Genomic DNA, 17,294 nt, shown 5'->3' with positions numbered 1-17,294 from the left:
ACGTATCCTAACACACCCCCTGCAACTTAGAGGGTAGCCATGCAGGCTGCAAGAGGGATGTGGCCCATAGTGGTTTGCCTGATGCACTACAGGTGAAACTCAATTATAAGATTGTGCAAAAAGTCCATGTAATTTAACATGAAAGGTAAGACCAATATATTATGAACACTTTGCAGGTGTTTCGGCTGAATTGGCTGATTAGTCTGGCACTTTGAGCCTAGCATATTCAACACTTTCTTAATATTTTAATGGGCTGAGATTTTGATTTTTTGGTTCTCATAAGCTGTAAGCATAATCATTATAACAAATACAGGCATGGAGTCATTAAATGCAGAGCAAAAGATTTCATTTCCTATATTAGTTTCACCTTTTAAAGAGTAACTCCAGTAAAAATAATGTAATAAAACAGTAAATCATTTATACATAATTGTAAAAATGAAGCAATCAGTGTTTGCCCGCTGTAAAATCTTTCCTCTCCCTGATTTACATTCTGACATTTAACACTTGGTGACCTTTTTACTGCTGGCAAGTGATGTCAGTGGAAGGAGATGCTGCTTGCTTTTTTGGCAGTTGGAAACTGCTGTAAACAGCGGTTTCCCACAATGCAACAAGGCTCCTACTGTCAGAACCATGGTCCTGACATCACACTGTGGGAGGAGTTTCACCACAATATCAGCCATACAGAGCCCTCTGGTGATCGGTTTGAGAAAAGGAATAGATTTCTCATGGGAAAGAGAGGATCAACTACTGATTGGGATGAAGATGAAGTTTCTCATTAAATTACTGAAATAAGTACTTGCACAATCTAGTTTTTCGAGTTTCTCCTGTATGCTGTGGTATTTCACTGTTGCAGTCATCTTGTGCTGCGGTTCTACATCCCTTCTACTCTTGCAGGCGTACTGCAGCCCTCTGGTTGACCCCATTTTGCAGGCATGCCTAGCAGGGTTACATTCTGCTGCCTAGGTGTGTTCTGGGTAGTTTTTGTGACTGTGGTAAATGGTCATTGACTCCTATTCTTTCCTATAGGAACATTTGCCACGGCAGCGACTCTGTGGAGAGTGCCAAGAAAGAGATTGCCTTGTGGTTTAAAGACGAAGAATTAGTGGACGTGAAAAACTGTGCCTACGAGTGGGTGTATGAGAACTGAGGACGCCTCCTGACTTCCGTTAACTTTTCCTGAAGTATTATCTATGCCTCACTTCCTCCATCTCGGCTGCTTCAGAGCCAAATCACAGCACTTTCATTCCAATAAAACCTTGAAACTGGCGACTCCTTCTGTATCATCCAATCCTGCCAAATAAACGGTATTCATGTCTTGTAATTGCTCTGGTGTACTGCTGCTAAATGGTGTAAGGGCTCAAACCCACTAGAGCGATTTTGTGAGTGTTTAGGGAGCGATTCAAACCACTAGTGATTTCCCTAAACACTCAGCGACTGTTACTGGATAGGCCAAATTACACTGGAGCGATTGCGATGACCAGAACGCAGGACATGCAGAATTTTTAGCGTTTATGTTTCTGCAATGTAAAGTATATAAACGCTGGCATAACCTCTCATCAAAACCTGCACAGAGTGATTTTGCTAGTGTTTTGAAATGACTGCACACTGTAAAATTAAAATGAATTTAAAGGACTAATCCGAATTAAAGCTAATCGCTACACAATTGCTGGCAAAATGCTTACACTTTTTAAAATCTCTACCCAAATCGCCAGAAAAAGCTCATGAAATCGCTTACAAAACACTCATACAAAAATGCTAGCGATGGCGCTTTGTAGTGGGTTCCAGACCTAAAGCTGTGTAGACACATGACTAATGTTGCCCCCTGCAAGGATTGGGGACACTATCGCTCAGATGAGTTTGGGCTGTGGTCCTCTATGCTCTAGGTTCTCAACATGGGGTACTTCTGATGGTTCCAGAGGGTACACTGGCTTTATTACACTTAAAGAATAACATTTATATAGGATTTAGCATTTTCAAATACTCTAAATGCCAAACTAGTATTTTAGCAAATTAAAAGGAAATGCTTGGAAATTGTTTAGAACCAATTATCATGTACTATGTCTACATATATATTTGCCAGGGGGTAATTGTGGTGATCTTACTATGCTAGGGGTACTTGGTGAGTACAGGGTTTTATAAGGTGTACATAACAATAAAATGTTAAACACTGGCCTACCCCAGTGTTCCCCAACCCTGCCCTCAAGGCCCACCAACACTGCATGTTTTGTGGAAAGCCAGAGGTAGTTTATTTTTTATTTCCTGAAAAACTTACTGTTGGTGGACCTTGAGGACTGGGTTGGAACACTGCCCTAGGCTAACACATTCTGTTATTAAGGGAGAAGGGTTGATTGAATGAACAGTGCCCTTGGTGGGTGGGGGTTTCTGAGGCAGCCATATTTAAAATGTGGCATTCTGCTGATCTCTTTGGCTGCTGCAGTAGTGGCTGAATCACACACCTGAAATGAGCATGCTGCTAATAGTCTGACTTGAATCAAAAACCTCTTATCGCTAATCTTGGGAGGCTTGTACATGCTGGTCTTTAACCTTAAATTTTGCGCTATGCAAATGTATTTAGTATACATGGCTTTAGGCTTAAATTTTGAGTCATTGGGTTTTCTAAAAAAAAAGTGTTGGTTCTACCTCTTCTTAAAAAGACAACTGAATTGAGAATATGGAGGCTGTCATATTTCCTTTTAAACAATTCCAGTTGCCTGGCAGCCCCTGCTGGTCTATTTGGCTGCAGTAGTGTCTGAATCACACCAGAAACAAGCATGCAGCTAATCTTGTCAGATGTGACTGTCAGGCATCTGATCTGTTGCAAGCTTGTTCAGGGGCTATGGCTAAAAGTATTAGAGGCAGGGGATCAGCAGCACAGCCAGGTAATGTGCATTGATTAAGAGAAAATAAAAATGGCTGCCTCCATACATCTCACTTCAGATGCCCTTTAAAGTGTACATAAAGCAAGTTAGGGAAAAGATACTTGTCTGAGAGAGAAGTCTCTGGATCCTGAAGAGGATTACCACATCCTCCTTCCCCCACTGTTGCCATGTGTGAACCCCTGAAAGTTCATAAATGCGTTCCTCTTCATGCACTAGTACAACTGTGCCTGTGCAAGTATAATAGAGCTGCTGCGCTGGCATGGCTGGGCTGTACTCTGGGGCAGGTGCAGCATGGCTACGCTTGTGAATGAAAACAATTGCAGTTTTGATCTTCAGGGTCCTGGGCAGCAGCTGTAGGGTGTGGGTGCAGGGTTAGGGAACCTATGGCTCAGGAGCCAGATGTGGCTCTTTTGATGGCTACATCTGGCTCACAGACAAATCAGTAGGGGTTGATTCACTAAGCTACACTGCTCAAGCAGCACAGCTTACTGTGGCAGTGCAAGTAACTGTTTCAAAGTAGGCATGCTACTGCTGTAGCAGGCACTACTAACTTACTCACGCTACCCCAAAGCTAACAGCTGCTTGAATTGTCCCACCCCTGGACCCTGTCAGGTCCAGTGACTTTGTAGGATGAGATCCTCGCACTTTGGCTTAAAGTGCAGAGATCTTGTTCTACAAAGTGAATCAACACCCAAGTCAGCTAGCTAATTGTACAAGCTGTTAGTCTGTATTTCTCCTGTCTGGGAATTTGCTGATGTTGCTGAAACCCAAGAGAAGCTAAAGACGTGTCGGACACTTCCGCTGCCCGGTGGATCAACTGTATACACATCACCATGGCAACAGGGATGTGAACGCTCTGCATGCGCACTGTTCCAGTTTGAAACATTGTGTGCCTCTCACAAAATTTTTTAAAGATGCGGAGTTTATAGTTCTGTCAGTCAAGAAGGTTTCTGACTCCCCTGCTGTATAGGATACAGAGGCTTCCATCTTAGGTAAGTATCTTTTTCGTGTTCACAGCTGGTTCTCTTTAAAGTGCATAGTATCCCACAACCACTTTTTTTTTGTAACTGGCCACCTGCAGGTTGGTTAAATATGCTGCTTGACATCAGCATGACAAATGCTTCAACTTTGTGTCAATGTCAGACATTTATTAATCAAGGGTTTGAGCGTAATGGTAAAGCCTAAATATCTTGCGGTGAGACAGGGATGTGGAGGCTTCTGGATTTATATCCAATGCCGGTTGCCTGGCTGTCCTGATTCTGTCTGTAAAGCTAGAAGTTAATGACCTAGAACAAGTATACAGGTCAGATGCCTTGACTGAAGCTATGGACACATGCTGGTCTGAACTGTGTGTGTGTGTGTGTGTGTGTGTGTGTGTGTGTGTGTGTGTGTGTGTGTGTGTGTGTGTGTGTACACAGCAGCCAGACATATGCTGAAGATCCGGCATACTGGATTTTACACAGTATGACCTGATTTGCAGAAGATCCGGATGGCGGGGCTCCTATTCTGAAGGGAGCTAGAGGAAGCCCCAGGAGGGGGAATTAAAAAAACTACATGGGGCGTCCTCCCACCCCCTTTACACTGTTTGCTCCCTTGTTATCTTCTTGTGCCACCTGGATCTACTGCTATTTGGCCTGTAACGGCCTTCAGTCTGGGGTGTACTGAGTAAAATGTGGCCCCATTGCACTCCTGTCAGTACTACTGTGCAGGTGCACAACGTGCCTGGTGATGGGGATTGTGATAGGGGAGTGCACAGCTGCACTGCGCATGCTCTGACTGAAGGACTTCATGTGGCATGAATAGCGGAGGATCCAGGTGGCCTGGGAAGATGGCGAGGGAGCCCCAGGTATGTAGATTTATTTTTACATCCCCCCAATAGCTCAGGAACTCTTCAAAGAGACACTGAAGTGAGTCTCAATTTTCTTTTTTTAAATAGTATTTATGTAAAGCAGTATAGGGCATGCTAAACCGCTGCTATCCTGTGGCAAAACGAGGGGTTTATACCCCCAAATCCCCTCTACAAAGCACAACTTTCTTGTGGATTTTGCTGCCCATGGAGGCAGAGCTATGAGCTGCAGCTCTGCCTCCATGTGCTTCAATTGCTGTGTTGATCTCCACCTCTCCCCCGCCCCTCTCTGTGAAGGCAGATTGAGAGGGGTGGAGGAGAGGCGGTGGTCAGCAGAGGTTGATGCGCCAAGAGTCAGAGCTACAGCCATTAGCTCTGCCTCTGAGGAAGCACTCCCTGGACCTAGAAGAGGGGATTTGGGGGTATAAACCCCTTGTTTTGCTGTGGGATAGCGGCGGTTTAGCATGCCCTATACTTCTTTACATAAATACTATTTAACCTGCCTGGCGTTCTGATTCCTGTGGCCGCGGGAACGTTTTGCACTTTTTTTTTTTTTTAAATTTATCATGTAGCTAGCCTAGTGCTAGCTACATGATTTTCCCCCCTCCCCTCCCTGTGGCGTCTCTCCCTGTTCTCCGATCGCTGCCGCCGCAATCACCCCTCCGGAAATCCTGTTCTGAATGGGATTTCCAGGAGGGCTTCCTCCGGTCGCCATGGCGATGGACGTCACAGGGGGTCCCGATCCTGCCTGGCACTGATTGGCCAGGAAGGGGGGGGGGGGGTGCGCCTGTATCGCGGCGGTGATCAGGTATAACCCGCAGCAAGCAAAGTGCTTGCGTGTTTAAAAAAAAAAAGTTCAAATCTGCCCAGCTGAGCCTGAGCGGTGCTCTCCGGCATCTTTGGACGAGCTTAGCTCGTCCAGAACGCCAGGGAGGTTAAAAATGGTAATTGAGACTCACTTCAATCGTTAATCACCTGACATTTGCAGTTACACACTAAGATACTAGAGTGTTATATACTGCCGTACTTGTTTCTCTTTCATCTGGAAGGAGGCAAGGTCCATAATCCATTGTATATTTTCCAGGCCTATGGATATCTGTGCAGTTGTACACCTGTGGTACGCTGGAGAGTCTGACACATGGAGGCCCAGCCTCATACACAAGACCTGACACATCACTAACAGCAGAGCTATTTTGGCAACACAGGAGGGACCTGCACATGGCCTCAATTCACTAAGCAGTTTAGACTAGTCTACTGATGGTTTGGAGTAAACCAGCAATCAGTCGCATCAAAAGGGAATTCACTAATAATTACCAAATGTTTTAAACCTGGTCTAAAACATTTGGTAATTAGGTCTAATTACTGTACAAGGTCTAAAGATACGAGTAGCTATGACTGATATCCTTCTCCTGATGATCTCTCCTCTGGATATAATTAAACTCCTGCATAATAAACACAGAACATTTTATATCATGCTTTTCTCCTGGCGGACTCAAAGCACTAGAGCTGCAGCCACTAGGATGTGCTCTATTGGCAGTAGCAGTGTTAAGGAGACTTGCCCAAGGTCTCCTACTGAATAGGTGCTGGCTTACTGAACAGGCAGAGCCGAGATTCAAACCCTGGTCTCCTGTGTCAGAGGCAGAGCCTTTAACCATTACACTATCCAGCCATCGTTAATAAATTCAAAAAGCTCCATCCTTACGTCTAAAATACCTCACAAAAGTACTTTATTGACAGAAATCAGCTGGTGTAATCTCTGTCAGAAAAAGTGGGCGTGGTTACTCCTTGTCTGCCTTTGGGAATTGTGTAATTACTGAATGTTAGACCAGGTCTAAAACTTTTGGTAATTATTAGTGATTGTTAGTGAATTCCCCTTTGATGTGACAGATTTACACCAAACCATCAGTAGACTAGTCTAAACTGCTTAGTGAATTGAGGCCAACTATGTTTTGGATGATCAGCGTATTGTTGTGGTGCACACAGATTCATCTGGGAACATCTCCAAACCACATTGATGGTATTATTCCATAACTTTATTCTAAGGTGTTCACACATCCAAACTGGACTGGTTTGGCCTATGATTGCAGATGTGAAAGGCACCAGGAAGTTTGGAGGTAGGGACGTGGCCTATAGCAGTGACTGCTAACCTTGGCACTCCAGCTGTGACAAAACATGCCTCTGCCTCCCTGAGTTATGCTTAGAGCTTGCAGAGTATTACAATGCCTCATGGGACTTGTAGTTCTACCACAGCTGGAGTGCCAAGGTCAGCCATCACTGGCCTATAGAATATTGGTAATGTATACCAATATTTGACTATTTGAAAGTGTTAATTTAATTTTTTTTTGTAAGTTAAACATTGCTGATATCTTATTACCACAGTTAAACCCAACCCTACTGTTACCCAGAACCACCCCCTCTGCCAATGCCTAACCACCCCCCCCCCCCAATTCCTAACCACTCTTCTATTGATGATATCGGGCGCTGTCATAAACGAACATACAAATATCTATAGCAGGTGCCCACATTTCCTGCTATAAAGGATATTTGTGTGGGTGCCTATGGCAGCACCAAAACTTACGCAGCTCTTAGGTGTCCAAATTTCCTGCTTTCTTATGATTGGCCAATTTTACCACCTCCATGTAGTATGAGGGCCAACATATATTGAATGCTATGAACAGATTGTGTAGGTAATCCCACATACTACATGGAGGTGGTAGAATTGACCAACTAATATTGGAAGTGTAGGAAGTAGATGACGGGTGAGGCATCAAAATGCCAGATTGCTGAAAGTGAACCAGAGACGAAGCACCCTTGTGTATTTTACCATAGAAATCAGTGGGAACATTAGAGAAAACATTTACCATGCTCTCTGTTCCATCCTCACTGCTAAAAGTGTCTGTTATCTAGCTGAGATAAGAATCCCGGACTGAGCATTGATTCTGGCTTTGCTATAATGACTCAGCTATAATGATTCCTGAGCAAAGCCAGCAGGGGGCAGGCTTGGACTTGAAGACAGCAAAGAACACAGTCTCAGCTATAATTATTCTGTAGCAAAGCCAGACCGACTGCTTAGTCGGGATTCTTATCTTAGAGGTGATAACAGGCAAATTAAACAGAGAACAATGTAACAAAGAGCAGATTAGGTGTTTACTGTCATGTTCCCACTGATTTATAAGGTAAAATACATGAGGTTGCTTCATCTCTGGTTCTCTTGAAGGAAAATACACCATTCTCCTCCTTGACCTCTCAGCAGTTTTTGACACAGTGGACCATCCCCTACTCCTCCAGTCCATGGTCATTCACGATCTTGCCCTGTCCTGGCTTTCATCCTACCTCTCCAACCGCTCCTTCACGTCCTCCTCCAACGAGTCCTCATCAACCCCCAACCACCTCTCAGTGGGAGTCCCCCAAGGCTCGGTCCTTGGCCCCCCTACTGTTCTCCCTATACACATCCTCCATTGGCAAGGCTATCTCCTCCATGGGTTTTAACTAACATCTGTATGCAGATGACACCCAGATCTACCTCCACACCCCTGACATATCCACCACTACCATGGACAAGGTCTCTTCCTGCCTATCAGCCATCTCCTCCTGGATGTCCGCTAGGTTCCTGAAACTAAACCTAGACAAAATGGAATTTATGATCTTCCCACCCGGTCATCCCTGGACCTCCCAGATGTGCATGTCACTGTTAACCACACTACCTTTCGCCCTACCTCTCAAGCCCACTGTCTGGGTGTCACCTTGGACTCCGCATTCACCTTTACTCCCCACATCCAAAAACACACAAAGTCATACAACTTTTACCTCTGTAACATCTGCAAGATCCACCCTTTCCTGACCTCTGTTACCACCAAACTCCTCACCATGCCCAAGCCTATAATTTCCTGCATTGACTACTGCAATGCCCTTCTGTCTGGTCTCCCTATGACCCGTATTTCCCTGCTGCAGTCCATCATGAATGCGGCAGCCACAATGATCCACTACTCCTATTGCTCCACCACGGCGGCTCCCCTCTGTGAATCCCTCCACTGGCTTCCTATCCAGATTCAAGATACTGTGTCTGACTTACAAATCTGTCCACAAAACCTGTCCAACCTACATTTCCGATCTTATTTAGAGAAACACACCTAGCCGCTCACTTCGCTCCTCCAATGAACTTCGCCTGACCGCCCCCCGCATCACCCAGTCCCATGCACTCCTCCAGGACTTCTCAAGAGCTGCTCCAACACTATGGAACTTCCTACCTCCACCCATTAGGGCAGCCCCCTCCTTTCAACATCTCCAAGAAGGCCCTTAAAACTCACTTTTTCACTGTGGCCTACCACCACCCCTCACAAGTGCTCTAAACCCGCAGCTGAACTCTGGCCCCCTACCTTTCGTGTCCCTACCTCTCCCTCTAGATTGTAAGCCTTTGAGCAGGGTCCTCCTCCTTGTGTCTGCTACCTGATCATGCACCTCCATTACTGTGCACTCATGCTATGCATTTGAGTGAACTCAGCCTGCCTAATCCCCATGCTCCCATCCAGTGACTGAGTGAGCATTAGCTTGTACTGCGTGATCTGGTTTTTGTTGTATTCCTTTATTGTCATATTGCTGTATGTCACACCTAAATATTGTCTGTAACTTAAACTAATGCGTAATATGTTGGCGCTTTATATATACAATAAATAAATTGCCCGCCAGATTGGAAAAACACCAGATTGCCCGCCAAGATCGTGCCCCTGATCACTTCCGGGAGTAGTCCCAGCCCTTCCGGGGTCACAAACCTGTCCTAGCCACTCAGGGCTCAAGACGTCATCATGTCTGGCGCTGCCCATAGCCCGAAGGTGTGGAGCGTTCTGCTACCATGGAAACCTGACCCAGCAGAGAGGAGACGCATGTACGCGTCGTCCTGGAGACCACTCGCGTAACCCCCACCTCATAAGCGTCACTATGGTAACTGTATATGTATACATAGATGGAATGTTGGAAGGAAACTATTGCACATTTTGGTCTCTGAAGAAGCAAGATACCCGCGAAACGACTGTTAGGCCAATGTTGTTTGTACCCTCATACTGAATTAGTAATTCCCTAACTGCATGGATTTGATGCCTCACCTATCATCTACTTCCTACATTGATAAAGCTACTGAGGGAGCACATCCATAGCTGAGTATTTGGCTACTGTTGCTGCTGGCTGGTGTGTCTGGTGCCGACCTATCCTTCTACATCATACATGTCAAACTCCGGCCCACGGGCCAAATCTGGCCCTCAGAGCAATTCAATTTGGCCCTCAAGTGGTTTCCCCACTTTACATTATGTTTAGCCCACTCTAGACCACCAGGGAAGCTATATTGGGGGTGCAGCCCTAGATCACCAGGGAAGCCATATGGGGGAGGTAGGAGAAAAGCCCTAAACAACAGGGAACTGTATAGGGGAGGGAGGACCCCTAGACACCAGGGAACTGTAGAGGGGAGGGAGGACCCCTAGACACCGGGGAACTGTAGAGGAGATTAAGGAGGGCCATTAGACACCTGGGAACTTTATAAGGAAGGAAGGTGGCCAGTAGACATTAAGGTTGGCCTGCGACTACGTCCCAGTGTACAATTTCGGCCCACTTTGTATTTGAGTTTGACACCCCTGTTCTACATACACAAAATTGGAAGTATGCACAGGATACCAGAGCTGAAACAGTTGTTACAAACGGGGAGCAGGCATGTATTGGATGCAGAAAAAAGCGATCAGACTGCCACTCCTAGGACTTGTAAAAATATAATTTTTTTATTAACGGTCATAAAGGTCATAAATTATACTCTTCTTACACATCAAACCCTTTAAAAACCAAATACAGGGCATACATCAGAAGCACTCCCCCGTGGTGGCACCTGCATATATTGCAATCTTGATGTCGGGAAATGTAGTTAGGGGTTACTACGAGGGAGTGGGAGGTCCTAGGTTGAGATAAAGATGCCGGTCTAACATGGTTACGTCAGCCCCTGATGAGTCATACAGTGATGAAACGCGTAGGCCGAAGCCACTTCCCACGCGACTAGAAGTTGATGTAGCGAAGAGGACGCGGGGATTCAAGGCAGCGTATGTGGAGGCGGCCACCCGGGACCTACTTTCACTAATACAATGCGCTGTTATCTTCGTTCCTTGTGTGTGCAATATGGTTTTTACTTTTTACCTTTTTATTATTAAATGGTTTTACACTATTCAAAGCGGTTTCAGTTTGCAGATTTGCAAGTTTTTAGTGACGTTCCGCCTACCCCTCAAAAAAGCCTTTACCATCCTACCTCCGGACATACTGTATAGGAGGATTGCTGGGTAAGTGCGGGTCCTTGCACAGAGGAGAGGGTGGCGAAAGCGTTTGGTTCACACTGGTATGGTGAAGGTGTCAATATTAGTAACTGGTTACGCTATGTGCCCTCTTGTTTCTCTCTCCTCTATGTATATGAGCTACGTGATGGACTGAAGTGAAGAAGTGGTTTACTGGCCTGCTCTGAATAGTATCGGTCTGGTTTGTGTACCCCATGTGGAACCCTATATGGATGGTGACATTAAACTTTGAGCGCGGTCAAAATAAGGATTGTTTTTGTGCTGCATTACATACAGGTGCTATTGACCAGTGCACCACAACTTATTGTATTTATCCATTAGCGCACTGTTGATTGTTTTTGTGGATGTACTGGATGCAGTCCTCGTGCCCACTTCTCCCTCCGTACTCCTCGGCCCCCCTCCTTTCTCACCTAAATTGCCGCTGCAGCTAATACTTAGTTACACGGGTCGGGCGGTAGAGCGCAGGGACGTGCGGCAAGCAGCGCACGATGACGACAAGGCTGCCCTGCTAATCCTCTGCCTCTAATACATTTAGCCATAAGCTCTGAACAAGCATGCAGTTTAGGTGAGTGGCTTTGCCACATGATTGTTCCAGGTATGAGATTCAGACACTATTACTGCCAGAATGATCAGTAGGAAAGCCAGGTAATCTCTGCTGTTTAACCACTTGAGGACCCACCCTTTACCCCCCCTTAAGGACCAGCGCTGTTTTAGCTGATCTGTGCTGGGTGGGCTGTACAGCCCCCAGCACAGATCAGGGTGCAGGCAGAGCGACCAGATCGCCCCCTTTTTTCCCCACTAGGGGGATGATGTGCTGGGGGGGTCTGATCGCTCCTGCCTGCCTGGGTGTTGCGGGGGCACCTCAAAGCCCCCCTCCGCGGCGACATTCCCCCCCTCCCTCTCCTCCCTCCCTTCCCCGGAGATCCGAGGCTGCACAGGAACGGATCTGTCCTGTGCAGCCTCTAACAGGCTCCTGCCTGTCATGTGACAGCGATCCCCGGCCGCTGATTGGCCGGGGATCGCTGATCTGGTACAACGCTGCTACTGTTAGCAGCGTTGTACGAATGTAAACAAAGCGGATTATTTCCACTTGTGTTTACATTTAGACTGCGAGCCGCGATCGGCGGCCCGCAGGCTATTCACGGAGCCCCCCGCCGTGAATTGACAGGAAGCAGCCGCTCGCGCGAGCGGCTGCTTCCTGATTAATTAGGCTGCAGCCGGCGACGCAGAACTGCGTCGCTGGTCCTGCAGCTGCCACTTTGCCGATGCGCGGTATGAGTGCGCGGTCGCCAAGTGGTTAAAAGGAAATACACATGGCCGCCTCCGTGTCCCTCTGTTCAGTTGTCCTTTAATCATCTGTGTCCAAGTTTATTTCGTGGTCAAAACACGAATCAGGCCTAATGCTTCACATGGCGGACCTGCACACCACCTCCTATTGTACAATATTGCCTGGAGGCACCTCTTCTGCAGATCCTGTGATTCGCAAGCAGTTCTACCCTCCCTGCTAACTTCGCATCCAGACCTTGTTTCCCACTTATGGACCAGAGCGGTTTTGACAGTTTAGTTATGTCCTAATTTAATCAGAAATAACTTTATCCCTACTTCTGAAGGACACAGTTTGTTTTTCAAAACAAACTAGGCTTTCATTGTATGCCATTTTTTGCCTCTAACAATTTTGTTCTCTATGAATTTTAATGAAAAAACAAGGAAAAAAATAGAAAAAACACATTATTTCTCAGTTTTACCAATTCCAGTTTAAAAATAAAAAGTGCTACTGTAGATAAAAACACACATTTTGTTTGGCTATTCTTACCGCTTATAACAAAACTTAGATTATGTTCCTGTCAGACTTTATGGTGAAAATATGTTATTATGAAATAATGCTACAAAGCGTATTTTTCGCTATGAGCTGAGAAAATAAAAGTATTTTTAATGGTTAAAATCGATCTCATTAGCTCAGGAAACATATATTCCTGTTCACCAATTAGTGCTGCATCAGATGCTGCCAGAAATGTGCTCAGGAGCAAGCCCAATCCTGCACAGCACTGCTTCTGCTACAAGACGTATATCTACTGACTCGTGGCTCAGATGAAGTCACAGAGGACGTAGATATACTGTAGTGGTGGATAAAGTGGTTAATGCAAAATGGCCTGGAAAGCTGACCCAAATTTGGGCTTGCATTGTATGTATACATGTGTGTGGGTTATACAATGTGTGTGTCCAGGGGCATGGGCGTAACGATCACCCCTGTGACCCCTGCCATCACAGGGGGGCCCAGAGACTTTGGGGCCCTCTTCCTCCCTCTCGACAACCGCAAGTGCAGCCACTTAGCAAAAATACCTCCCCATTTGCTCATTAAAACCGCCCACCGCCACCTCCTCCCACCATGCAGAGTAGCAGGAGCATTTAATTTTTCCAACGGGGACACTAGCGGCTTTCAGCTCCGAAGTAGACGGAAATACCCAATCTCAGTCGGGTCCGCTCTACTGCGCAGGCGCCGGAGACTTGCGTCTGCGCAGTAGAGCAGACCCGACGGCGATCGGGTATTTCCGCCTATTTCGGAGCCGAAAGCCGCCTCACCGCTGTACGTAGGGCTGCAGCGAGACCCCCGAGGGACGGAGGACGGCGTGGGAAGCCTCATTAGGATCCGGAGGCTTCCCCCTCCCGAGGTGAGTACCCCCCATGGGAATTTTTTGAGTTTACAGATTTTCTTTAAAGCGGAACTAAAAATCTTAAAAAAAAACAAAGCGTCTCACTTACCTGGGGCTTCCTCAAGCCCCCAGCAGCCGTCCGGTCCAACGCCGGTCCTTCACGATCCTCTGTGTTCTGCCACCAGCTAGTTTCTACCATCAACTTGTAAGTTGGCGGCAACTGCGCCTGCGCACCCCGGGATACGCGCAGCTTTTTTTGCGTTTCCGCCCCCGCAATACCGTCCTGCGCTTACAAGTCGACATTAACTAAACTAGCTGGCGGCGGGAGAAGGGAGGATCATGGAGGACCGGCGCAGGCACAGGACGGCTGCTGGGGGCTGGCAGAAGCCCCAACTCTTTGTTTTTTTTAAGACCTTAAGTTCTGCTTTAATAGGGGCCCCCTGCAAAAATAATAGCATGGGGCCCCCTTGGTCCCCAAACCCCATTGAGGGTCATGTGATCGGGAGCTGGTGAATGGCATCCAAGAGTGTTTTGCTGTTAAGCATCATCTGGAAGCTGGAAAAAATGACGCACGCTCCCGCACACGAATCTTGTAAGTGAACGGAGAGGTTATTTTTCTGATTGGCTGCACTTGAGGTTGGAGAGAGGGAGGAGGAGGGGCCCCCAACCAGGGATGGCAGGGGTTGCAGGGGTGATAGTTACTTCCATGTGTGTGTTCATGTACAGTTGTATATGTGGGCCCTCTGTGAGTTGGGTGCAGGGAAAGCCTATTGATGGCTCACCCTGCTGCTGCTCAAATTCCCGGCAGTATTAAATACTATTCCCCCTCCGAGTCATAGCAACTGGAAAGGAGAAGTAATTTGGGGTCTGGTGTTCGCCTGAACCCTGACTTACTCGTGCGTAGGGCCAGGGCCGGCCCTAGACTTTTTGCCGCCTGAGGCAAATTTAGGAGAAAATTGCTGCCGGAGGGGTAGCGGGCAGGTCGGGGGTATTGGGCCTAGCGATGGGGAGGGGGGTCGGACTCCTCCCTTCCTCGCCTGGGTCCCCCGATCTGCGCTCCCCTCCAGCTGTAATTAGGAAGCAGCCGCTTGCAGATCGTAAGAGGCAATGGGTGGGTTGGACTCACCTTATCCGCGTTCCATCGTGCGCTCCACTGACGTCACTTCCTGCATCGCCGTCCACTTACAATACAGTGGGCGGCGATTCAGGAAGTGACGTCAGTGGAGCGCTCGCTGGAACGCGGAAAAGGTGAGTCCTCCCCGCCCGTTGCCTCTTACGATCTGCAAGCGGCTGCTTCCTAATTACAGCTGGAGGGGAGCGCAGATCGGGGGACCCAGGCGAGGGAGTGGGGGGTCCGACCCCCCTCCCCACCGCTGGGCCCAATACCCCCGACCTGCCCGCTACCCCTCCGGCTCGGCGGCCGGCCCCCCCGGGCGGGTGCCGCCCCTAGAAGTTTGCCGCCTGAGGCAAATGTTTCACCCCGCCTCATGAGCGGGCCAACCCTGCATAGGGCGTGCACCAGTCTATAGCACTAAAGTGCCTGCTGCGCTAAAATGTGTCCTAACATCACAGTGATGGGCTCTGCTGCAATATATCCATGGCCGGATTTCTGTCAAGGCCGCATAGGCCATGGCCTAGGGCACCAGATAAACAAGGGGCGGCCTGCAGACAGTGGGCATTATTTGCAGGGCATTATTTGCAAGTGTCCAAACAAATGAAAGGGGTCAGGATAACTGCACTATTAGTACCAGCTGGCATCTGCCTGTGCTGTGCTACAGGCAGCTGCAGTCCGTTAACCAAACGTTTGTGAACAGTGTGTGACTAACAAAAAGCCAGGCCTTGTCCAATGGCATAGCAGCAGCTACAGGCAGTTACAGAAGGCCGGGTCTCACACACTTGGCATGGGGGATGAAAGGTCCAGGGGCATTACCAGCAAATAGTACAGAATACAGAAGGCAGCCTCTCACAGTACCCATTTCTTAATTATTGATTGGCCAGCGCTGTTACCCTGGAGACAGCAGTGGGTACAGGACTCACTTTTACGTGTTGCTGACCCCACCCAATGTCCAATTGTGAGCCACTTTTGACTATGTGTGAGTGGTGGACGGCTCCCACCACGCCCATCACCTGTAGATCGCTTGATTGACTTGATTGTTCCCCCGTGTGACGTGATTGATTCACTTCACGTTGCCAAGGAGACCTCGGCGCTAGCCGCAATAGTGGACACCAGCGGCCCAAAAATTATTGGGTGGGTGTGTGTGGGGGGCGGCTGGTAATAGTCGGCCTTGGGCGGTAAGAAGTACAAATCCGGCCCTGAATATATCCCCTGCTTCCTTGTGCTCTTCTGTGATAACTCCCCTCTCACCCTACACATAGAGATCACAGCATTCATGACACTGATGTAAAGAGAACAAGCTGGTCCTCAACACAGCCAAAACTGTCGAGATGATGATCAGCTTCAGAAAGCATGTCCCCAACCCACCTCCGATCTACAGCAACAGCACTGAAGCTGAAAGCAGGGGCACGGCTAAGGTTTTTGTAGCCTTAAAGGACACATCCAAGCATAATAAAAATAAAAAATCCACTTACCTGGGGCTTCCTACACAGCCCCTGCCTGCCGATCAGTGCCCTCGCCGCAGCTTCGCTCCACGCTGGTGGTCCTGGGTCCTCTCGGCATAAGATTCCTACAGCGCCTATGCGAGCAGCTCTCAGAGTTGCGCTGACATCATTTGGACTGTACAGCGCAGGTGCAGAACTACTGCGCCTGATCTGTACAGTCCAGATGACTTCAGCGCGACCAGTGAACCGCACGCTGGACCGCAGAGAGAGTCGACGTGGAAGCCAACCTGGCGAGGTCGGCATCTGCACCGGAGGGGACCCGGAGCCACCGGAGCTGCGGCGAGGGCTTGAGGAAGCCCCAGGTAAGTGGATTTTTTATTTTTATTTTCCTTGGACCACTCCTTTAAAGGGATACTGTAGGGGGGTCGGGGGAAAATGAGTTGAACTTACCCGGGGCTTCTAATGGTCCCCCGCAGACATCCTGTGCCCGCGCAGCCGCTCACCGATGCTCCGGCCCCGCCTCCGGTTCACTTCTGGAATTTCTGACCTTAAAGTCAGAAAACCACTGCGCCTGCGTTGCCGTGTCCTCGCTCCCGCTGATGTCACCAGGAGTGTACTGCGCAGACACAGACCATACTGGGCCTGCGCTGTGCGCTCTTGATGACATCAGCGGGAGTGAGGACACGGCAACGCAGGCGCAGTGGTTTTCTGGCTTTAAAGTCAGAAATTCCAGAAGTGAACCGGAGGCGGGGCCAGAGCATCGGTGAGCGGCTGCGCCAACACAGGATGTCTGCGGGGGACCGTTAGAAGCCCCGGGTAAGTTCAACTCATTTTCCCCCGACCCCCCTACAGTATCCCTTTAAGCAGCCAATGACTTGATGCCCTCCCTCCCCTCCCCTCCCCCCCATTGGGAGCGGCGTTAAATGTGCATGATCCACCACCAAAGAAAGAGACGGAGAGCTTCTGGATGGATAAGAGCAAGCTCCCCCGCCAGGCTCCGCACATATATCGCACCACATTTATGCCTGGAGTGAGGGTT

At 48.3% G+C, this 17,294-nt stretch overlaps 1 protein-coding gene across 1 annotated transcript in view; it reads left to right on the top strand.

The window, feature by feature from the left end:
• Positions 1–1,321, top strand: part of LOC137524200 (nucleoside diphosphate kinase A1) — a 32,136-nt gene extending 30,815 nt beyond the window's left edge. Inside the window, exon 5 of the mRNA XM_068243792.1 lies at positions 1,027–1,321. Coding sequence (XP_068099893.1) covers positions 1,027–1,147 — 121 coding nt within the window. The 3' untranslated portion in view covers positions 1,148–1,321. The remainder of the gene's footprint in view (positions 1–1,026) is intronic.
• Positions 1,322–17,294: the final 15,973 nt, after the last annotated feature.

This window comes from Hyperolius riggenbachi, chromosome 7 (genome assembly GCF_040937935.1).
Source record: "Hyperolius riggenbachi isolate aHypRig1 chromosome 7, aHypRig1.pri, whole genome shotgun sequence".
NCBI classification, from domain to species: Eukaryota; Metazoa; Chordata; class Amphibia; order Anura; family Hyperoliidae; genus Hyperolius; species Hyperolius riggenbachi.
This window is presented reverse-complemented; position numbering and strand designations above follow the sequence as displayed.